Source organism: Macrotis lagotis, chromosome 1, assembly GCF_037893015.1.
Source record: "Macrotis lagotis isolate mMagLag1 chromosome 1, bilby.v1.9.chrom.fasta, whole genome shotgun sequence".
NCBI classification, from domain to species: Eukaryota; Metazoa; Chordata; class Mammalia; order Peramelemorphia; family Peramelidae; genus Macrotis; species Macrotis lagotis.
Genome location: NC_133658.1, coordinates 587,804,854 through 587,829,459, shown reverse-complemented (window position 1 = coordinate 587,829,459; position 24,606 = coordinate 587,804,854). Strand labels below are relative to the sequence as shown.

The 24,606-nt window shown below is 35.0% G+C and overlaps 1 protein-coding gene and 1 pseudogene across 2 annotated transcripts in view; both read left to right on the top strand.

Annotated features, from left to right (window-relative positions):
- The window catches only part of STAG1 (STAG1 cohesin complex component), a 351,800-nt gene that overhangs the window by 314,208 nt on the left and 12,986 nt on the right, over positions 1 to 24,606 (top strand). For both annotated transcript variants that reach the window (XM_074214835.1, XM_074214834.1), the window contains 7 exons: positions 5,572 to 5,664; positions 7,971 to 8,145; positions 11,908 to 12,047; positions 14,939 to 15,040; positions 19,925 to 20,073; positions 22,188 to 22,316; positions 23,520 to 23,725. In XM_074214835.1, the coding sequence (XP_074070936.1) occupies positions 5,572 to 5,664; positions 7,971 to 8,145; positions 11,908 to 12,047; positions 14,939 to 15,040; positions 19,925 to 20,073; positions 22,188 to 22,316; positions 23,520 to 23,725 (994 nt within the window). The remainder of the gene's footprint in view (positions 1 to 5,571; positions 5,665 to 7,970; positions 8,146 to 11,907; positions 12,048 to 14,938; positions 15,041 to 19,924; positions 20,074 to 22,187; positions 22,317 to 23,519; positions 23,726 to 24,606) is intronic.
- On the top strand, positions 15,084 to 16,957 carry LOC141507306 (large ribosomal subunit protein eL13 pseudogene; annotated as a pseudogene).

Sequence of the window (24,606 nt, the reverse complement as noted above, 5' to 3'; positions counted from 1 at the left end):
AGAAAATATTATCTATAGCAACAGGACAAGGAAAAGAATTTGAATGAATAAACATGGGCAGTGAGGAAACAACTTTAGCTTCTTTTCAGATGATAAGATGGTATCCTTAGTGAACCCTGGAAAGCCAACTAAAAGACTAATCCAAAGAATTTACAAACTTGACAAAGGTTCAAGATAAAAAAATAAACCCACACAAATCATCAGCACTTCTATATATTACCAACAAACACAACAGGGAGATAAAGGAAGAGAAATTGCATTTGAAATAACTCCAGATGGGATACACAAAGAAACTATATGAATCAAACTACCAAGGAATTATTATATAGAATTAGAAAAAATAATATTCATTTGTAGGAACAAAAAATGTCAAAAAAAAAATCAACGGAAGAAAGTGAACTAGTAGTACCCAACTTCAAACTATTCCAAAGTAGTAATCATCAAAACAGTAAGTTAGGGAAACAAATTTTAGGTTAGAGATTTTAACCAAACAGAGTGGTCTTAGGAGACAAAATGGTTTTTGCATAAATTGCCAAAACTAGAAGGAAAGCAGTAAATTGGGGAAAAATTTTACAGAAATTTTTTTTTTGATAGACATTTCTGTATGTATGGAACTTAGCCAAATTTATGAAAATAGACCATTCCCTACCTGATAAGTGGTCACAAGATATGAATAGCCAGACTTCAGAGAAAAAAAACCAAAACTTTATCATGTAAAATCATGTAAAAAAATGCTCCAACCCATCACAGAGAAATGTATATGAAAAAACTATGAGGTACCACTTCACACCTTTTAGAAAAGAAAAATGACAAATACTGGAGGAGGATTCAGAAAAATAGGGACACTAATGCACTGTTGATAGAACTTTGAACTAGTGCAGCCATTCTTTTTTTTTTTTTTTTTGCAAGGCAAATGGGGTTAAGTGGCTTGCCCAAGGCCACACAGCTAGGTAATTATTAAGTGTCTGAGACCGGATTTGAACCCAGGTACTCCTGACTCCAGGGCCGGTGCTTCATCCACTACACCACCTAGCCACCCCCAATGCAGCCATTCTTGAAAACAATTTGAAATTTGAACTGTGCACACCCTAACTGGCAATACCATGACTAGGAGTATATTTCCACGGATTTCAGGAAACAAGGACAGGAAACTGTATATACCAGCTCTTTTTTGTGGGGACCAAGAATCAGAAACTGATAGGCACAGTTGGCATAAACAAGTTGTGGCATATGATTGTGATGGTTATTGTGCTTTGAGAAATGAGTATTAGTTACATTTTTATATATACTAATGTAAAGTAATGTGAACAGAACCAGAAGAACATTGTAGACAATAATAGCATTATAACAACAATGAACTATAAAGGACTTAATAACTTTGATCAGTACAGTGATCCAAGACATTTTTTTTCTTTTTTTTTTTTTAGGTTTTTGCAAGGCAGATGGGGTTAAGTGGCTTGCCCAAGGCCACACAGCTAGGCAATTATTAAGTGTCTGAACCCAGGTACTCCTGACTCCAGGGCCAGTGCTTTATCCACTACGCCACCTAGCTGCCCCGATCCAAGACATTTTCAAAGGACTTAGGATAAAAATTGTGCTATCCACCTCCAGTGAGAGAACTAATGAACCTTTTCTTGCTTTTTTTCCCCCCACAATCTGTCTAATCAGGAAATGTTTTCCATGACTTCTTATGTATATTCAGTATTATATTTCATTCCTTCCCAGTGGATTGGGGAGGATGTAAAGGGCAGAGCAGAATTAGAAACTAAAAGTAAAATTAAGAGGAAAAAAGTTGAAAGGAAAAGAAGTAGCTAAGAACAGGAGGTAGAAAAACCTGACACAAGTAGCTGAATTCCTAAAAAATTATTATAATAGACCAAACAGAACTCAGTGATTCCAAAAGACAACAAAATCAAAGAATTAAGATAGAAGAAAATATAAGGTGTCTTTGAGAAAAGACATCTAGCCGATGTGGAAAAGAGGTCAAAGAGGAATAGTTTAAGAATCATCAGTCTCAGGAGCAGCTAGGTGGCGCAATGGATAAAGCACTGGCCCTAGAGTCAGGAGTACCTGGGTTCAAATCCGGTCTCAGACATTTAATAATTACCTAGCTGTGTGGCCTTGGGAAAGCCACTTAACCCCATTTGCCTTGCAAAAACCTAAGAAAAAAAAAAAGAAGAATCATCACTTAGAAAACTAAACACACACCCCCAAAAAAAATATGGATACTATATTATGTCATAAGTGAAAACTGTCAAAGTTTACTGAAATTCAGGACAAAGTGAAGAAAAAAAGAACTTGTCCCCTCTTGGAACAGGAAAATAACTGAAAAATATTCATTTTCATAAAAGCTGGTATAATTCTGAATTATAATTACAATTCTTGAACCTATACCAAGTAAAGGCAGTTTTGACATGAATTATGAGAGTATTAATAATAAAGTGTATTTGAAATCTTAATATAGAAATAGAAACAAAATGGATAAGCAATTCAATAGAATTAACATTCAGCGTTGAAAAGATAAATATACTCTTGAAAATATCCATGTCCCAAAATGTAAAACAATGACAGAAAACACTTTGCAGATCACTGAAATACATTGCTTAGTTTTTATTTTTTTCTCAAAATATATAGAACATATATTTTAGCCAAAAATATTACCAGATTTTGCCCCTGCCTTCATACCCTGGCACATTCTGTGTTATAAATATATTTCAGTAATAGTTTATAGTCATTTTTTTATTCCAGTTTTGTGTGTGTGTGTGTGTGTGTGTGTGTGTGTGTGTGTGTTTAGTTTAATCTGTCTTACTAACATTTTCTTCTTAAGATTAGGCAATTGGCAAAAACAGAAATCAAGCCCTGATTTTGTAGCCTTTGTTTCAAAATGTAAATACTTACATTGAACACTGACAACAGATCAGTTCCTAGGAGGCCTAATTCCCACATACTCTAGGTAAAGCCATCATTACAAGGGGTATTAGTATATGTCCTGATCTTTTCCTAGGGACATTTCAGAGGAAATTCATGTTTTAAATGGTACTTATACTTATGGTCTCTAAGATTCTTTCAAACTCTATAATTTTTTTTATTATTTTAGATGAATTTGAATAGTCCAGATATTAGCCTAAAATCTTGGGCAAGGCATTTCATAAGACTTTCATGCAAAACAAAGCATAGAGAAAATCAAGTAACAAAACTCTTTAGAAATTGAAGCACTCCAAATCTTCAAAAAACTTTTAAGAAATTTGTAATCAGACTGAAGTACTTAGCAGCCTACCTACCGAAACTTGAGTTGCCAACATAATAAAGTTAAATCATTTTTAGTAAAATGAAAGAATTACTTAAGGGGAGAATTTGTTTAATGAATAGAACCCTAAAATACAGACAGGAAAACTTAAATTTTACTTTCTTGCTGCCTGAGATTAGTTACCTTTGAGGTCACAAATTAAATTCCTTTATTTTTTGGATAAGGAAATTTATTTTATGGATAAGACACAGAAATGTTAAAAAAACAAAAACTTGTGGTGGATCACACAGTGTCTGAGGCAGGATTTGAATTCGAGTCTTCCTGATTCTGAGCCAGCACACTATCCACTATACCATCCAGTACATTCAATTTATTTGTTGTTTGTTTTTTCATAACACTGTCAATTCCTCTTGAATCCCATTGACCCACTTTTCTTCCATTATATTTTACCAAATTTCAATCCTAGATCATTTACACCATCTGCCTTCTTTATTCCTTCTTTCTCACTCTTGAATGCACCTGGAAAAATTCCTACAACTTGGAAAATTGATATACTTATAGAATGTGTCATATATTTTCAGATATGACCAATTATGATTAATTTTACTTGACTATAATTACTAGTTACAAGGGATAGTGGGGAGGCAGGATATTGGAAACTAACAGTGATGCAAAACTAATCACCTCTCTCCTATTTTACTGAGAAAATTGACAGCTCAGTCTTTTCCCCCACCCAAACTTCATCATCTTCTAGTTTATTCTTCTTAATTCCAGTTACTGATACAGTAATTTGTCTCATCTCCTTGTCCAAATTATCCCCTCTCTATTACTCTTGATCTTAATCCTGACCCTCCCCACCTATACCTTACACCCAACCTTCTGCAAAGAGACTTGCTGACTTCTAACATTTCTTTCTGTGGAGTATTTCCTTATTTACTGATTCCTTTCTTACAGCCTATAAATATACCTAGGTTTTTTTCCATCTATTTCAATTTTTTTTTTACTTAAACCTGCTATTCCCTCAACTTATTATTCTATATCCCTTTCTATTTCCTTATTTACTATTCAATTCTCAATGTATTACAACCTGGTTTCTGATTTATCACTAAACTGAAACACTTTTCTCCAGTGATCTTTTTTTGAAAATAGCTTTTTTATTATTTTTTGGTTTTTAAATTTCACCCATATTCTTTCCCTTTCCCTACCCTGAGAGTCACTACTTATAAAAAAAAAATTAAAAGAAAAGAGAGAGGGAGAAAAATGAACAAAACTGATCAATAACATCAAACAACTTTTTTATAGTCACTCTCTATACATGTACAAAGGATTGAAGACTATGACTTCTCATATCTCCTTTGGAACCAGGCTTATTCTTTTTTAATTTCTCAGCATTGATAATTATTCTTTCTTTACATCAATGTATTTTTATTGGGTCTTATTCTTCTTTCTCCTTTAAGTTGACATATCTTTTCTTTTTTTGTTGTGTCCCACTCTTCTCTCCATTAAGACTTAATGTGCTTTACATTGCTATTAATTATATTGCTATTTTTATTTTAATACTATTAATTCTTCATTACAATCAAGCAATTTTTTAAATCACAGCTAGCTTCCTGTACATATACATATACCATATTCATTCTTGTCTCTTTTGTGGTTCATTTTATTTCCTTCCTCCCTCATTTTCTCAGTGTTTTTTAGAAAGACTTCCTTTCTGTGACTCTTATCTAAGTTCTACTGTCTCTCAAAGTTCAGCTTTCATACTGCCTCTTTCATAGAGCCTTCTGTAACTACTCTATCCATACTGAATTCTTTTTTTCTCAACTTAGAATGCACTTAGAATTTCTAACACAAAGAAGAATATTTCATTATTCTCTAAATTTTTTAATGTACTTTGGTTCTGTTCAACAAAATTGTTAACACTGTCAGAACAGAGACATTTTGCACTTTTTTTGTATCATTTAATTCATTTTCTTAATAGGACTTATTAAGTGAATTCCTATTCCTCCAAGCTTCCTTCTCTTGCTAACATATACAAACATTTTAACAAGAACTTAAAACAAAACCTGATTAGGAAGATTGAATCTCCCAGAAAGGAAATTGTTCCATATTTAGATAAATTTTGCTTCACAGATTATCTGTATCACCTAACATTTATACAGATAAATTGAAGTTAACTGTCTGTAGTCTCTTAAAATAAATTTTTTTTCAAAGTGTCTTTACAAGCTGAATTTGCTATTTTCTATTCATCATTGTTTCTATATTTGTTTCTTAGGAAACTATCGATGATATTTAAATAATAACTCGTGAACTAACATATTTTACAGGATGATTTGTTGGTATTGAGGAAAACTGTGAAATCTTTCTTGGCCGTTTGCCAGCAGTGCCTATCCAATGTTAATACCCCAGTCAAGGAAGAGGTAAGACAATGTCAGTTAAATGTTCCTTGTAATCGAATTCAAATGTACCAGGATAGAAGATGTATTATCATAATTCCTTGATTAAAATGCTTTAGTAAAATAGAAATAAAATTTAGTTCTTTAATTATGATCAATCTTTATTAAGTATATTTTCTGAGTATGGTAACAGGATAGAAAATTAGTTTTGTTAAAGGCTTAATGAGTAGCATCCCATTGCTTCTACTAGCCTAGAAGAGAGAAGAGGAAAGACAGAATCAAAATTGCATATTATCCTTCTCTCTGAATTTGAACCTTTTGTGGCTTTTGAGACCATGATCATGAGTAACAGCCGAGATTATAGCCCTCAACACTGTGGTCCCTGCCACTGATGAGACACAGCAGGAGAAGCATGTAGAGGTCTGATTTCTGTGCTTGTATTTGAAAATTTATTGTCCTCCTTTAGGGAGAAAGTGAAGCTGTAAGACCTGCCTTGTTCTCACTGCATCAGGGAGTTGAGAATTTGTAATCCCCAAACTGAAGTGCTTACCAAAAAATCCTAAATATAAATGTTGGATTTTAGTCACTTTATCCTGCATCTCTGTCTGCCCTTTCTTATTTAAGTACAGGTTCTGATGATGTCAATCTTCTTCTTACAAATCTATAAAAACACCTCACATTGACATTTCTAATCATTTACAGGCTGACTCCATTTTAACTCTCCAAGTACTTTTATATTCTTTCTCTTCACATAAACCATATTCCAACCCAAAATGACCAAGTTGCTCTTCCCAGAACTTGGCCTCTTTGCCTTTAACTTAAATGTATTTCCTCTGCTGTATCTCACCATCCTTATCTTCCTTCAAGGTTTCATACAGGTGCCTTTGAAATTGTCCTGATCCCTCTAGTTGTTAGTGCTCTCTCTCCCACCTCAAATTATCTATTATTTCTCTGGGTAAATCTTTTGTCTCCCAGTATACTGTAAGCTTTTGAGGGCACAGAGTTTTTATATTTGTATGCCCAGCATCCAGCAGTGCCTTACACATAATGGGTCCTTAATAAATTCTTGTTAAATTCTCCTAGTCTTCTTACCTTGATACATAGGAGTCTCCTTTGTATTTATTTCTTGAGCACACTTTTGCTCTTCCTGCCTTATTTCTTCAAGTCTTAATAAATTACTCGTTCATACACAGAGAATACTGGCCTTGGTGGAGGTGAGGAGAGCCCTTCTTCTCCCAATTGCCAGCCTCCCAATCTGTAGTTTTAGACGACAAGCATCCTCCAGCTGCCACCTTCTCTGCTTTTCTTAATTGACACTGCTTGGAGATGCTCAGAGCAACAACCAGGGAGGAAGGATTACCTGAATCTCTGCTTGCCATTCTACTAGGCAGCAGGCAGGTATATCCCCCTTGTAGCAGGTGGCCACTGACAAAGCAATCTTTTCCACAGAATTAACAGTTTAAGAAAGAGTGGATCTATTCTGAAGCTTGCCCACAAAAGTCTATTTTATCCATTAAGTAGCTGAAGTATAGTGCTGAGCTTGCAGTCCTGATTCAGTGACATTAGGGTTTAAATAATGCTCTGTGGAGTAACCAAGCAACCTAACCACCATGTTTAATACTACTTTTTGAAAGATGGATTTCATATTACAATGTAAAAACAAACTTTTGGAATATCTTCCATTATTGGAATATTTTTATGAAATTTTCAATGAATACTTAAATTCTGATTCTTCCACAGAGTAGCTATTAAAAATAGTTATTTCATGTAAACTATTCATATAATTTTAAAATTAAACATAAAAATTAGTTATTTATTAGCATAAACTTCTATTTTGTTCTGAACTATTTAAAATTTGTCATGATTTATTATTACAATCATAAGAAAGAATATCATTGGAAAGGTTACTATGAAGTATATAGATATGAACATTTTCATTCAGATAAAATTCTGTGTAATTTATTTCAGTCTACTCTTAAAATCCTTCAGATCATTCTTTCTTTGAAGTTCTTTATTTTCAACTTTATTTGAACTCAAAACAAAATTGAGCTTTCAGGTTTTGAGAGTATCCATTTTTACTATCCTTGAATTAAGGCAATCAAATCAGATTTCTTTCATATGCAAATTAGTTGCTAGCTCATGGTTAACCTCTGTAATTTAGTATGTGACTGTTCTTGACAAAGTTTGAAAGCACAACCCACATGATAGAATTGGAAAATTCAAAAAATTTCTTTAAAAATTCAGTTGTTTTCAGCATGCTTGACTTATTCTCATTTTAGAATTCTGATTCCCACTCCAATATAGTAATAGTGAATCTCTTTGCATTCCAGGCTTTCATGTTGCTTTGTGACCTCTTGATGATTTTCAGCCACCAATTAATGACAGGGGGCAGGGAGGGGCTTCAACCTTTGGTGTTTAATCCAGACACTGGACTGCAGTCTGAGCTCCTCAGTTTTGTGATGGACCATGTCTTCATTGACCAAGATGAAGAGAACCAAAGCATGGGTATTTATAACTGTTATCTTTAATATTAGTCTTTATAGCTCCCAAAGAACTTGGAGGGACTGGAGGGAAGAACTGATGGTAGGGAAAGCATTGATTTTTTTTAAGTCTTTTTTCCCCCTGTGGTAAATCTTTTTTGTTGCTGTTTTTTATTTTTGCAAGGCAATGGAGTTGTGACTTGCCCAAGGCCGGTAATTATTAAGTGCCTGAGGCTGGATTTGAACTCAGGTCCCCCCTGATTCCAAGGCCAGTGTTCTGTCCTCTGTGCCTCCTAGCTGCCCCCACCTGTGGTAAATCTTTGAGAGATTAAGATATATAGTTCTTCCAAATATGCATCATTTGTTAGTTCATTGAACATAAGGAAAGAAAATATTTTAGGGTGAAAAACTATGCAAATGAGACTAATTTTCAGGGAAATTTTCACTAATAAAAGATAACCATTTGACAAGACTAATTATTGATTGTTATTTGTTACCAGACTAGACTGGAATTTTTTCTATTAGTTTCAAAGTCTTTTTTTTTTAAATCAAAAATCACTTGTTAAATCTAAAGTTCAGATATTCTGCATACCTACCTTATGTTACCAGGATGTCTTTTTCTAAAATTCAGAGTTCTCAATTATCCCTTCTCCTTCACAGATGTAAGGGGGCATATGTTTATGAGAATCTTCCTTTCAATTTAAAATTCTTTTTTTTTTGTTTGTTTGTGTTTAGGTTTTTTGTAAGGCAAACAGGGTTAAGTGGCTTGTTCAAGGCCACACAGCTAGGTAATTATTAAGTGTCTGAGACTGGATTTGAACCTAGGTACTCCTAATTCCAGGGCCAGTGCTTTATCCACTACACCACCTAGCCGCCCCTCAATTTAAAATTCTTAAAGTATATCTAAATAGTGAAATAATTACTATATTTAGAGCTGGAATTTGTCTCAGAATTTTCCAACTTTTCTTTTCACAAATGAAGAATTTGCTCTCACTCTACACAAGAGTTTCTCAATTTAATATAAACTATTAAAACAGAGGTCAGATAATAAGAATATTATCCAGAATGGAGAACAATAAAGACATAGAGTTAACAGTTTAGTAGCAAAATAAGTGCACCACTCTAAAGCATAGGATTCTTGTAGATATTGAAATGTTTTCATATGATTAGTGATCTTCTATAGTGATAAATGAAATATTTAAGATTAGCTGTGTTTCTTTGTTGCTTTCTTGGCTTTGATTTCCACAAAGACATAATTATAAAAATTTCTATTATTCTCAGCATCTGAGTAAAATTTTGAATTTTTTATGCCTCTATTTTTATATCAATCATTTCTATTTACCCCATTTCTGTTCCTCTTCTCAAAGAAATCCTGCTTCATAACTTAGATTTTTAAAAATTAATAATTCAACAAAATCAACACATCAACTTTGTCTAACAGTGCATATAATATTTCTTACACTTCACACTCTACACATACCCCTCCTACAAAAATTGGGATGCATTTTCTTATTTCTTCTCTGGAATCAAACTGTCATATAAATACACAAAAGATACTGGATTTCTTGCCACAAGGCCCAGCAAAATCACTCGTTTTAAGCTGAATGACTCCCTGCTTATAAAAACAAAGAAAATGCAGTGAAAGACTACATCTATATTAAGGAACAAGAGGAAATTTATTCTCAAATAATTAAGATTCCTGTATGGATACTCTTAAAAGCAATATTCATGGAAATATATTTAAGTGATAATAACATTACTAATATGTTTCACCCAATTAAAAATTAAGCAGTACTCTTAACCATGAAGTACTTTAAAATGTCATAGAACACAAAGGTATTTTAAATTGTTTGTCCAAAAACATAAGAATATAATATGGGATGCTGCCAGACATATTTCTGCTAAGTCTTATGCAAACAGACTCCTCACTTTAGAATCTTCCTTCTTCTGCATGTGTATAGATTCTTACTCTGCAATGTATATGAAAATACACCAGTTCATGAAATAAACTGATGTGCCAGTATAAAGAGATTTTAACAGGTCTATGAAATAAAAATCAAAAAATGAGTTGATAATGATTCAGAAACTATAAACCAATGAATTTTGTGTTTTTTGTATGTAACTCATGACCCAGAGCCCTCCAGACCAGATCTGATCTAAAGAGCTGACCCAGTTGGGTCATTCTCTTTAGTTTATATGTACCCATCTGTAGTATATTCTTGTAAATATACAAAATATGTTCATATCTAGAAGTCCAAAGATGCAAGGGAAAGAGTCCCCAACTCCCATCCGAGTATGCCAGATAATATATGTGTATCAGGCAGAGAACAATCTTAATTTCACTTAAAAGAAAATTCAGAAGACAGAAAGGAATCCATAAACAGATTCCTAAATATATAAAGCACTCACAGTAACCCAAAATAACCCTTTTGGAAGGGAATCGAACTTAGTTTTGCCAGTAGGACAACATGCTGAATTCTTTCAAAGCCTTAATTTTCCCACCGACCCTCTACAGTCTTCCCAATGTTATCCTGCCTCCTGTGACCAGTAGAAGATAAATATTTTAGGGTACCCAGACAGGTCTTTCCATCAGGTCTGCCCTATCCATATAATTCAGTTTTAGCAACTAATTGTAAAATCCCAGACTCTTACTTTCTTCATGTCTTGACTTTAGTTCCCTTACTGTTCCTTCAGTGATGTTCCTTAGTGATGTAAAAGCAAACCTCTTCTTTTGCTAAAGACATACTGCTTAAGAACTCTGCATTCTGTTCGTGTCTCCAAATTCTTGAGTTTGAGGTTACTATCAAGACCACCCCCAAGACTAGTACTGTCCAAGAAATCTCCCTTCTCTTCTATAGTACGAAATTTGGGGACCAACACTGCCTAGGAAATTTCCTTCCCTCTAACTAGGAGGTAGGAGTTCAGAACATTGTGAATGACATGTCCTCTTAGGCAAGATGGGGTAATTCACATAACTTCTTTGAGCTTCTCTAATTTCCCTACCATTGATGTAGCACTTGTTACCTTTTGGATCACATGGGCAAGAACATGTAACTCCTTTATGTTCCTATCACAAATAGCCATTAACTACTCGAGCTGGGAGAAAGGAAGGAATATTTCCTACCCCTAACCCCTACACTTGGAAAGAAGCACTAAAGTTTACTACAACTAAAAGTCACAAGAACTGCTAGTTATTTTGTATAGACTGGAACAGAAGAATAAATGACTCCTTTAGTCATCTTGGAGAGAATTGGAATCCTACTAAAACCTTTTCCTTAGGAGATGCTGAAAGAAGTCTCCATACCAGCCAATTTATTTAGGGGCAGCATTAATCATGAGTTGTTGTAACAAAATACCCATGGGCATAGTCACACACTTCAGAGGAACTTGCTGGGGAATTCCTCCAATCAAACTCACTCCTTAAACTTATCTTTCATCAGCTTTTCTGAAAAGGAATACTTTCTGAATCCAATATATACAAAAAGACATTAAAGGACAAGGAACATAACTTGATTTTGTTATCAAAATAAAAAAGTCTAATTGAATTTTTACCTATTTATTATAAACAAGTTTTCACTTTTGATATTCTGTATACCAAGACCTTTACAAGTAATTATGTTTAAGTCATTATTTGTTGATTTGAATTGAAACCAGATGAAAATAATTTTGTCTGATCCAACATTAACCCTAGTGAAAAATACATCAAGAACTTATTTTCTCGATTTTTCTAATTTGTCTTAAAATGAAAACTGAGATTCCTCACTTGTTTTTCATCCCATGTGGTTAGAAGGTGATGAGGAAGACGAAGCTAACAAGATTGAGGCCTTACATAAGAGAAGAAATCTTTTGGCGGCCTTTAGCAAACTTATCATTTATGACATTGTGGACATGCATGCAGCTGCTGACATCTTCAAACACTACATGAAGGTACAGGTCTTTGTTTACTTCTTCTCTTAGAGAAATTGGGCATTCAAACCAAAAAATAAGGATGACAATAGATGACCTTTGTGTTTTCTTTGCTGATTGATAGATTGGACTTGGTTGAAGGCTTTCCAATTCAGAGAAGTTTGACTTCATTCTCCTTCAGACTTTTGTAGACAAGAGAGAAAAATGCCAATATATATATTGTATAACACTGTACAGACTTTGTAGAATAATATTTCTCTCCTTGAGTTTACCCCTAATTTGGAGTAGAGGCAACAGAAGCATGAAATATTAATTATTTTAAAAAGTTTAAAAAGAGTATTAGAAATCATCCCATCAAATGACTTCATTTTACAGATCAAGAAACTAAAATCCATAGAAGCAAAGCCATCTGCCCAAGTTCTGGCTGTCCTCCAACTAACTTCAGGTCTCTGGATATTCTTCCAGTATTTTTTATACCATATCTTCCTAGGGCTTACAGGAAAGAAGGAAAAGGGTCAGCAGCTTTTTCAAAATCTTTGAAGAATCTAAAAGGAGGAGGAAACTAACAGAGAAGGAAACATGGTTGAGTCAAACAGCTTGATCTACCAAATCAGGCTTCAAGATCTTTGGGTTTCATATCCATGATGGATTGACTTATTCTGTAATGAATATGCAAATCATAAACTAATTATAGTTCAATAAGAGCAGTTAGTCATAAGTGTTCATTTATTTTAAAAATGCTGGCAAAAATTTTCTGTTTCATAACTTGGTCAAGTCTTATATCAAGAGTTTGTTAAAATATTAAAATCATTAGAAATCTTACTCCAGGGGAGAAATACAGTGGAGGTACAGCTAATAATAGCAACTGTGGGGGAAAATATTGAAGCAACTTCTCTGGTGGACTTAGGATAAAGAAAACAACTCACCCCAGAGATATAGCCATTGGAATCTGAACACAGACTGAAGTACAATTCTCTTTCTCTCTCTCTCTCTCTCTCTCTCTCTCTCTCTCTCTCTCTCTCTCTCTCTCTCTCTCGAGTTTTCTCCTCTTCTGGGTGGGGGGGGTTATGTTTACTCTTATAACACATTCAATTTACATCAGTGTAGGATACAGACAGCCTTCTGGGGGGGGGAATTGTAAAATTCAAAACCTTACAAAAAATGATAGGTACATATTACTATTGTATATAATTGGAAAATAAATAAAAAATGATTTTTAAAAAAAAAACTTACTCCAGACTACCTTGTTGGCTTATTATAAAACTCCTATTTCTCTTAATACATATTATAGTTTAGCTAAGCCAGTCCAATTACTGTCCATCCTACATGCTATACCATTTCCTATCTTTGTGCCTTTCCACAAGCTGTTTGACTGGCTATAAGGCGATCCATCCTCCCCAGAGCCTCTTAGAGTCCCTTGTTTCCTTCAGAATTTGGTATCAACACCAGTTCCTTACAACTCCTTTTTTCTTCCTCAGCTACTAGTTTTTTTCCCCTACATAAAATTACCTTACATTTACTTTGCACATATTTTATTTCTGCTCAAGTATACATATTGTTTCAATAGAATATAAGCTCCTTGAGGATAGGAACTATTTCCTTTTTTTCTTTTCTTTTTTTTTGTATCCTCAGAATCTAGCACATTTCTTTTGTTTTAATGATTCCAAACATTTTTTCCCAACATGCAAAAATAATTTTCAACATTTATCCGTTTGCAAGCTTTTGAGTTCCATGTTTTTCTACCATCCTCCTTTCCCTCTCCCTTCCCCATGGCAGAGAACAATCTGGTAAAAAGTTGTACATGTACAGTTGTGTATAATATATTTCCTTATTAATCATGCTGTGAAAGAAGAAGGAAAACTATGGAGGGAAACAAATTTGAGAAAAAAAAGTAAAAACATAAAAGAAGTTTTTAAAAGTGAGCATAGTATGCTTTATTCTGCATTCAGAGTCTTTTCTCTGGAAGTAGATGGCATGTTTCTTGACCAGTCTCTCAGATGAGTTAATCACAGAACTGTTGAGCATATTTCTTAATAAATGCATGTGATTGACTGACTAGCAACTAGAAGGTGTTAAATAAATATATGTAGATTGATCGATTACAGAACAAGTTTTTGAAATAAACAACCCAACTAGCCAATGCTCAAGCATATATGACCATTTCTAGATCATTGTAATGGCAATATTAATGACCCAGGTGAAAGGGAGTAAATCTGTTTTTATTATGAAATACACTTGGAACAGTTCAGTTAATTCTTAAGAGATTTATAGAAACCTTTGCTACTTCTACATCTATAAAAATTGTTTTCATCTGAAGTACTTACCTTTTTGATTTTGAGAATATGATTGCATCCTTTGTATTCTCTGCTACTTGGTGGATGTCTATTAAGTATTTCTTGATGAATAATGAAGTGCAAACTTGATTACCTAGCATATTTCTCTTTTTGGTTTTTGCATGGCAATGGGGTTAAGTGACTTGCCCAAGATCACACAGTTAGGTTTGTTTGAAGTCATATTTGAACTCAGGTCCTCCTGACTCCAGAGCTGGTGTTCTAGCCACTGTACCACCTAGCTTATCTATCTTTTTGCACAAGGAAATGAAATCTATGTGCCTTATTTCACAATCTTCCTAGTTGAGGAAAAGCTGAAATTAAAGAAATGTACCCATTTTCTATATCGAGTAGGTAATTAGTTTCCTGCAATAGTACTTAATAGGCGGTCTGAATTAATTCCATTGCAGGAAATATATGGCTTTAAAATAGTTCAGTATTTAATATTCAACAAAATAGTCTGATGTGAAGAAACATGAAGAAGTTAGTTTTCTTTCTCACCCTTATCCCCTCCAGTTTATTACTCAGGGTTTGTCAGTTAAGTTATATTTTCAAAATACTTTTATCTTTTTTTCCTCACAGTATTACAATGACTATGGTGACATCATAAAGGAGACATTGAGTAAAACAAGACAGATCGATAAGATTCAGTGTGCAAAAACCCTCATCCTTAGTTTACAGCAGGTAAGAAAAGTCTAAAGTTTAACTATAATACATACTCATCTCTGTGACTTCCTTCTGCCCCACACTGGCTTTAATGCATTTTTGCATCAGACATTGGTAGAATACCCATTCAAAAACTAGGGCAGACAAAACTTCAAAACTCCACTCCACCCTTAACCAGCTGAAGCCATCAGTTTGAAAAGTCATCAGTTGTCATGTTAATTTTTCTATTTAAAAACTAAAGCAGAGGGGCTAGAGCCAATCTCTCTAGGCTGAAATTCCCAGAAGCACCTCTCCAAAAACTCCAATTGACATAAAATCATGACTCTAACCAAATTCTAGAGTGGCAAAACCCATAGAAAGACTTAGTAAAAGCCCAAGACAACTTGATAGATCTGTGGGAAAGGTCTATTACATCAGGACTGGAGGTTGAAAAGAGCTGCAGCACTGTACCAGAACAAACCAGTTCCAATCTTCCAGGAACAGCATATGGGGCTCCTGGACTTGGGAGACACCTGAGTCCATTACAACAGGAGTAGTTTCCAGAACATTTGACTCAGGGATCACCAGGAAGATTTGGAGAACTCTGCTACAGCAGAATGAATGCAGAACCCATACCCACGCAGGCCTCAGGGCAGCCCTGGCTACTTAGAGAGTCCCCCAGCAACTGCTTCCAGAGCATTCAGCCTACAGTCAGTAAGGGGGTGAGGAGAAGACTGTAGAGGTCTCTCCACTATCTCTGGCGTAGGACTCTGCAGCTTTGCTCATTCTTAGATCCAGGTTTCAGGAGGCTTCCTACTGCCAGAGTAGAACAGGGACCCTCCTCATAGCTCCAGGCCAGAGGAGAATGCTTGCTCATTCACAGTTCTGAGCATAGGTCAGAAGAGCAGTCAGAGCCACTCCAAAGACATTGGAGGAATTAAGGTCCCTGATGGGGACCAAAAACCCCCCAAAAGATTTGGAGAGTGCTTTGTTAAATCAGGTCATCAACTGAGGAAATGAACAAACAACAGAAAAAAAAATCTTATAGAAAATCACTTTGGTCCCATGGAGGATCAAAACACACACTCAGAAGATGACAAAGCCACCAAAGCTTCTATATAGCCAAAGCCTCCAAGTAAAATAGGAATTGGTCTCAGGCTATTTCAAAGCTCAGAAAAGACTTTTGAAAATCAAGTAAGGGGTGCTTCGGGCCGCAGCTTTCCTTTCCACTCGGCTGAGGTACCAGTGAGGAGTGCTCTAAGTAGCCATGGTGCCCAGCCAAAATGGCATGATTTTGAAGCCCCATTTTCACAAAGACTGGCAAAGACGAGTTGCCACATGGTTTAATCAGCCAGCCAGGAAGATCAGAAGATGGAAGGTCCATCTAGCAAAAGCCCGTCGAATTGCTCCTCGCCCTGCATCTGGTCCTATCCAACCCATTGTTAGATGCCCCATTGTCTGATTCCATACCAAAGTACGTGCTGGTAGAGGCTTCAGCTTGAAAGAACTTCGGATGGCTGGAATTCATAAAAAAGTGGCCCGGACCATTGATATCTCTGTGGACCCTCATCGCCGAAATAAGTCTACAGAGTCTCTTCAGGCAAATGTGCAGAGACTGAAAGAATATCATTCCAAACTGATCCCCTTCCCAAGGAAACCCTCTGCACCCAAGAAGGGTGACAGCTCTGCTGAAGAACTCAAATTGGCATCTCAGCTTACAGGACCAGTTATGACCATCAGAAATGTCTACAAGAAAGAGAAAGCTCGTGTCATTACTGAAGACGAGAAGAATTTCAAGGCATTTGCCAGTCTTCGTATGGACAAGGCCAATGCCCATCTCTTTGGAATCCGTGCAAAGCAAGCCAAGGAGGCTGCAGAGCAAGATGTGGAGAAGAAAAAGTAAACAGCTTCTGAGAACTTTAATTAATAAAATAATTCAAAAGAAAAAAAAAGAAATCAAGTAAGGGAGGTAGAAGAAAAACTGGGAAGACAAATGAGATCAAAGCAGATAAATCATGAAAAACCAAGTCAGCAGCTTGGTGAAGGAGATACCAAAAACCCACAAAGAAAATAACATGTTAAAAACCAGTTTAGGTCAAATGGAAAAAGTAGTCCAAAAGATCAGTTAGGAGAAGAATGCCTTAAAAAGCAGAATTGGCCAGATGGAAAAGGAGATTTAAAAAAGCCCTCTGAAGAAAATAACTCCTTGAAATGTAGAATGGAGCTAAAGGATAACTTTGTAAGAAAGCAAAAAAAAAAAAAAATGAAAAACTACAAGAAAATGTGAAATAGCTCATTGGAAAAATAACTGACCTCAAAAACAGACCCAGAAGCTGCCAAATGTTGTGTAATCTTGACTGTAGGTCCACAATATTTGAATTGTTTCTTTTTGGCTGCTTGTAATATTTTCTTTTTGACTTGGGGGTTTTGGAATTAGACTAAAATATTCCTGGGAAGTTCTTTTGGGGGATCTCTTTGTTAAGTTATTTTAATTGTTAATTTAAAAATCATTGGATTACCTGAAAGTCATGACCAGCAAAAGAGTTTAGACTGCATTTTTTAAGAATAATCCAGCAAAATTGCCCTGAGATCCTAGAAGCAGAGGTTAAAATAGAAATTGAGGGAATCCACCAATCACCTCCTGAAAGGGTTCCTCCAAAAGAACTTTCCAGGAATATTTTAGCCAAATTCCTTCCAAGTCAAAAAGAAAATTTTACAAGCTTCTACTTTAACAGCTCATAAGGCTTAGAATATGATATTCTGGAAGATAAAAGAGATTAGATAACAACCAAGAATCAGCTAACCAGCAAAACATCTTTCAGGGGAAAAGATGGACATTCAATGAAATGGGGACTTCAAATTTTCCTGTTGAAATAACTGGAGCTAAACAGAAAGCTTGAACTCCAAGTACAGGACTCAGTTGAAACATAGAGAAGGATGGATAGGAAGGGCAAATTAAGAGGGATTTAATGACGTTGTACTGCTTGTATTCCTGGATGGGAAGGTGATACTGCAAACTCATATGAACCTTCTCATTTATTATAGCAATTAGAAGGAGAATATAGAGACAAGGCAGAGGAGAGAGTTGAATATAATGGTATGATATAGTATAAAGACAGTCAATGGGTGAAAAAGGAATGTCTGGGGAAAAGGGAAAGAAGAGGTAGAACAGAGTAATATATTTTACATAAAAGAGACAAGAAAAAAGCTTTTACAATGGAGTTAAAGAGGGAAAGTTGAGGGGAATGAGTGAGCCTTCATTCTCATTAGAAATGGCTTAGAGAGAAAATAACATACACACTTAGTATGGTATGGAAATCTTTTACCTTAGAGGAAAAAGGAGAGGAAAGGGATGGGAGAAGAGAAGTAGTCAGATACAACACACTTCTGAGGAGAGACAGGGTGAAAGGAGAGAGAGAATAGAATAAATGGGAGTAGGGAGGAATAGCAGTTAATAATAGCAAGTGTGGGGAAAAAAATTATTGAAGCAGCTTCTCTGATGGACTTATGGTTAAAGAATGCAACCCAGCCCTGAGACAGAGCCAATGGTATCTGAGCACAGACTGAAGTTAAAAAACAAAACAAAACACTAAGAATAAGTAAAAGTATAGGAATTAAAAGATCATAGTTGATGTGTAGGATTGACAATCCAAAGATTCAAAGACCATCTCTGAGAGTAGCAGTTTTGACACATCAGAATAGATAGAATCTCACATCCTCCAAGTCTTTTGGTTTCTGAATGAAAATGAGCACTATAATAAGTTTGGGGAAAAGAAGGAAGTGTGTCCTGGGATCCCTGACCTAATTTTTACATTGATTAAATGAAATACAGTGTCCCAAAATAAAAATTAACCTAAGGAACATAAATAAAAAGTTAATTTAATTTCAAATATACTTAACAGTTTGGATAAAAGTGATATTTTGCTTTTCTATAATACATCAAACTGTGCCTGTTGAAGTGTATCAAGAACCCTAAGAGATAAAAAAAAATCAAAGGGAAAATCACTTAGAATTAGTCTCCATAGGACTCTAAGAAATATTGAAAAAACTTATACCCCTGCCCAGTTAGCTCCAGAGGAACTATATTATTAAAGGAATGGAAGGAAAATGGCTTGAGATTAACTACTGGTTCACAAAGATCTAGAGCCTTCAGCTGTAGATAATTGGGCTTTCTCAGAAGATGCAGTATTTTCCTCTAAATTCACATGATCTTAACAAAAGTGGATTTCCTGAAATTTAGTTAATAGTAAGTTAATAGTTAGTAGTAATTATTTTACTAATTTGTAGATTTGAAGAAATAGAAACAGTTAGATAGAATAATCTGTACCTTAATTAAGTAGACCGCTCTTCCATATTGATTTCCTCTCCCTCCCAAAATGAGAATTGTCCTTGCTGAATAGGTAAGCCTTTTTGATTTAGGCTGTTTTGCAGAACTAAAATATTGTATATGTTCCATCTTTATAATATAACTATGATAATAGTCGCTCTGATTTTTTTATATACTTACACAGACAATTGCCCTACCCCCAAGGTACTATAGAAGTTAAGAGGGGAAGCTAGGTGGCGCAGTGGATAGAGCACTGGCCCTGGAGTCAGGAGTACCTGGGTTCAAATCTGGTCTCAGACACTTAATAATTACCTAGCTGTGTGGCCTTGGGCAAGCCACTTAACCCCACTTGCCTTACAAAAAAAAAAGAAGTTAAGAAAGATCAGGGGCAGCTAGGTGGCGCAGTTGATAAAGCATCGGCCCTGGAGTCAGGAAGACCTGAGTTCAAATTTGCCCTCAGACACTTAATTAGCTGTGTGACATTGGACAAGCCACTTAACCCCTTTGCCCGCGAAAAAAAAAAAACTAAGAAAGATCATATCCTAACGGGAAAATAAAGCCTACAGATTTTTAGACCTTTGTTTTCTTTCCTCTAGTTATTTAATGAGCTTGTTCAAGAACAAGGCCCCAACTTGGACAGGACATCTGCCCATGTCAGTGGCATTAAAGAATTGGCTCGAAGATTTGCTCTCACCTTTGGACTGGATCAGATCAAGACAAGGGAAGCAGTTGCAACACTTCACAAGTAAGTGAACTAATTCATCAATTAATAAATGGTCAAATGATATAGTCAATTTTTAGAAAAGATAAATCCAAATTATTGATAGTCACATGAAAAAATCTAAGTCACCAATAATTAGAAAAATGCAGACCTGACAACTAATATCAATAAGATTGGTAAAGTTGACAAAAAAAGAAAAATGCTATAGTGACACTTGTGAAAATAAGTGCACGAATGCACAGTTGGTAGAGCTGTGAGCTGCTCCAGCCATTCTAGAGAACAAATTCGATCTGTCTTCAGAAAGCCATTAAATTTTGCATACTTTTTGACACAGTGATTCAACTACTAGTATCCCAAAGAAGAAAGGAAAAGGATGCATTTATAGCAACTCTTTTGTAGTGATAAGGAACTGGAAACTGAGGAGATGTCCATTGATTGGGGAATATGATAGAATCCTATTTTGTTGTAAGAAAGTAAATAGTCTCAGAGAAACCCAAGAAGATTTGTATGAAGGGTGAAGCAAAGTGAAGTGATTAGAACCAGGAAACAATATATAAACAACAATATGGCAAAAACAACTTTGAAATGCTTAGAAATTATGACCAGCACAATGACACAAATATAGTTCCAGATAATTCAGGATGAAGCATATTATTCACTTCCAGATAGAGAAGTGACAAACTCAGAGTGCAATTTAAGGTATTTTTTTCCCTTGAACATAACTATTGAAAGGATTTGTTTTGCTTGACTGACCGTACATCTTGTTTTTTTATTTTTTATTTTTTTATTTTATTTTATTTTATTTTTTGCTTATTTTGCCTTCTCAAGAGGAGAGAAAGGGGAAAATGGGAGGGAGAAGATTCCGAGCTGCAAAAAATACTAAAATTGATTTTTTGAAAAAAAAACAAGTTAGTTGGATTGAATTAAAAACTTTACTATTCCATAGAGACTCTTTTGGTTTTATTCTTTTTTTCAAAAACTCTTTTCTTAAATAGATATATATCCATTTTTCAGTTCATAGATTCATAAGTTCCAGAACTATGAAATTTATTTGCTTCTTAGAACTGAAAGAAACCTTAGAAATTATATAATACAACTCCTTAGCTTCCAGATAAGGAAATTGAATCCAAAATAAGTTAAATTGCTTTATCAAAGTCATATAGTTCAGGGCAGAGCCAAAATCAGAGGTCTTCTATTAGAAGTTTTCTGACTCCTATCATGGGTGGCTTCATTGTACAAACTGGCACTTTCGTATTTTTTTTTTATTCTGAATTTTAACTCATCAAAATAAGTCGAGCAAAACAAATCTCCACATTTGTTGTATCCAAAATGTTACGTCTCATGCCTCATCACTGGTTCTCTGGAATCTTGTTTGGTCACTGTATTGCTCAGTGTGAAAGCCTTTAAAGAGGGTTTCTTTACAATGTTATTGTTATTTAATAACTTGTTCCCCCAGCTCTGCTTACTTCTTTCTGCATGGTCTTATTATAAGTTCTTCCAGGTTTCACATTACCACTTTAAAGTATGTAATGATGTTCTTCACATTCATATAATACTTTAAGTTTACAAAGCATTCCATACAAAGCATTTCATACAAAGCAACACCTGTGAGACAGGTAGCACAACGTACAAATCTTATTATCACCATTTTACATAAAAGGAAACAGACTTAGAAAGGTTAAGTGACTTGTACAAAATAACACAGCTTAAAATATTATCATTATTGTTGTTGTTGTTGTTGTTGTTGTTATTACTGAAAGCTCTTAAATTGCTGATAATCACCAGTACTAGGATTTTATTTCAAGTCTCCTAGCTCTTAGTTTTCCTATTCCTCCATGCTGGCTCTACTGTCCTACATTACTAGAGTACAATGATTAGAATTAGATATTTTTTAAGAATAATTAAAACTTTGTAAATTTTAGAATTATTTTCAGGGGGGGAAAGAATCCATGTGCCATCTATTTGTCTGCTGAATTGAATATCTCCCATATGGCAATAATACTTTCAATTAATTTCCACTTAGCACATGTAAGTAGTGGATGAAGATAAAGAAGGAAAATATATCAGGAAAAACAAAGTATTAATGACACTAGGAAGACTACCCTTTATAATATGCATTTTTTCCTTTTTTACTGCAGAGATGGCATAGAATTTGCTTTCAAATACCAAAATCAAAAGGGACAAGAGTATCCACCTCCCAATTTGGCTTTCCTTGAAGTTTTAAGTGAATTCTCTTCTAAACTTCTTCGACAGGACAAAAAGACAGTGTAAGTGACTTATTTTTTTTTTCTTTGAATTGAATAAAGACTGGTATCAGGCTAATGGATGCTCATAATCTTCAAACTGATTACACTTTGGAAAATAGTTCCTTTGGTACAATAGTAGAGAATCTGAGATTCAGACATAATTTTCAATTTCTAAAATATTCCCCTGACTGTAATTAGTAGGATATCATGATTCCTTTTTAAGCATTACTTTTATTTTTTTATTCAAGATTGTATGTAATTATCCTTTACTAGCAAACTCAAAATCTCTTCTAATCCTCTAAAGGCTGCAAAAGGTAATTGATCATCTCAACAAACTAAAATTATTCATGTCCTCCACCTCAAAAAGTACATTACTATTATTTTAGCCGTCATACATCTTTTTTTCTGTAATAATAAACTTGTTTGTATTATATTTTTGAATATCATTTAAATTTTCTGAAAACAAATTATTTTGTCCTTTTTTATTTTTATTTATTTAAGGCAGTGGGGTTAAGTGACTTGCCCTTGGTCACAGAGCTAGGCAATTAAGTGTCTTGAGGTCATATTTGAACTCAGGTCTTCCTGATTCCAGGGCCTGTGTTCTATCCATTGCACCATCTAGCTGACTTTTTGTCATTTATTCTTGGTAATTATTGAATTCAGTAATCTAAAAAACATGTTTACAGAAAGGGGGGGGGGGGGCTAGGTGGCACAGTGGATAGAGCACCGGCCCTAGAGTCAGGAGTACCTGAGTTCAAATCTAGCCTCAGACACTTAATAATTACCTCTCTGTATGGCCTGGACCTGTGTGGCAGGACACTTAACCCCATTTGCCTTGCAAAAAGCAGAGAGAGAGAGAGAGAGAGAGAGAGAGAGAGAGAGAGAGAGAGAGAGAGAGAGAGAGAGAGAGAGAGAATTTGAGGCTTCATCCTAGATTAATTTGAGAATAAATGATAGTCTCAAAGGAAGGTGATAATATCTGTCTTTTAAAGCTTAATCCTCCTGATGTTGAAGAATTAGGAAAGTACCCCTATGATATTGAGAGTCCCAATATTTGGCAACATTGAAGTTGGAAAAGGGGGATAGGAGGGCCTGGAAACTAAAGAAAATCCAAAAGAGTGGCAGAATATTTAGAGAATATCTATTGATAATGACAGAAGAATAAAATAAATGGTATGAAAACAACTTCCATAAGAAACTATTGATTGTTCTCTTTGTTTTTAGCCATTCATACCTAGAGAAATTCCTGACAGAGCAGATGATGGAAAGGAGGGAAGATGTGTGGCTTCCACTCATCTCCTATAGAAACTCATTAGTTACTGGAGGGGAAGATGACAGAATGTCAGTGAATAGTGGAAGCAGTAGTAGCAAAACTTCATCAGTAAGAAATAAGAAAGGACGACCACCACTTCACAAAAAGAGAGTCGAAGGTAAGCATGACTTTATCCTGAGGGATGAAATTTTGATCTAGTTATATATTGTGAAACTAAAAACGTTAATCCTTGAGCTGCAAATTCATTATGAGACGATACTCTTCCCTGTGCTGTGGAGGATACAAAAAAAGTAAGCCTTAATCTTAAAGAATTTAAAATCTAACACAAAATATAAGAATTAGAAAAATCTCAGAGGCCCTACCTGACAATTCATCACTTGTCATTGGCCTGTTCTGCCTTGGTCTATCCTTGGATAGTCACTCACATCCATCCTTAATTTTCCTCTTGACAACTGCCATTATCAAAGAGATCTCCTTAGGCCTGCCCTTATAATTTAGTAAAACCTCCCACATGACAGAGTTTCATATTCTTGAGGATATATTTCCTATTTCCAATATGCTGTTTTCTTCTCGGGCAAACATCCCCAGTTTCTAAAGTCAACCCTCATAATGCATGAACTTAATACCTTTCACCATGTTGCTTACCTACATCTAGATGCTCTCAAGCTTATCAGTGTCCTTTCCAAAATATAGCAGCTGGAACTGAGCAAGGAAAAATTAGGCTACAATTACTGATTCATGCTGAACCTGCAGTTCATTAACACCTCAAAATCTTTTTCAAGTGAACTATAGAAATCTTGGTATTCTTCCCATAACCTATACTTAAGTTATTGGGTTTCTTTTTTAACTCAAGTTAAAGATTATTAGGGATGACTAGGTAGTGCAGTGGATAGAGCACTGGCCCTGAAGTCAGGAGTACCTGAGTTCAAATGCAGCCTCAGACATTTAATAATTACCTAGCTGTGTGGCCTTGGGCAAGCCACTTTAACCCCATTGCCTTGCAAAAACTAAAAGAAAGAAAGAAAGAAAGAAAGAAAG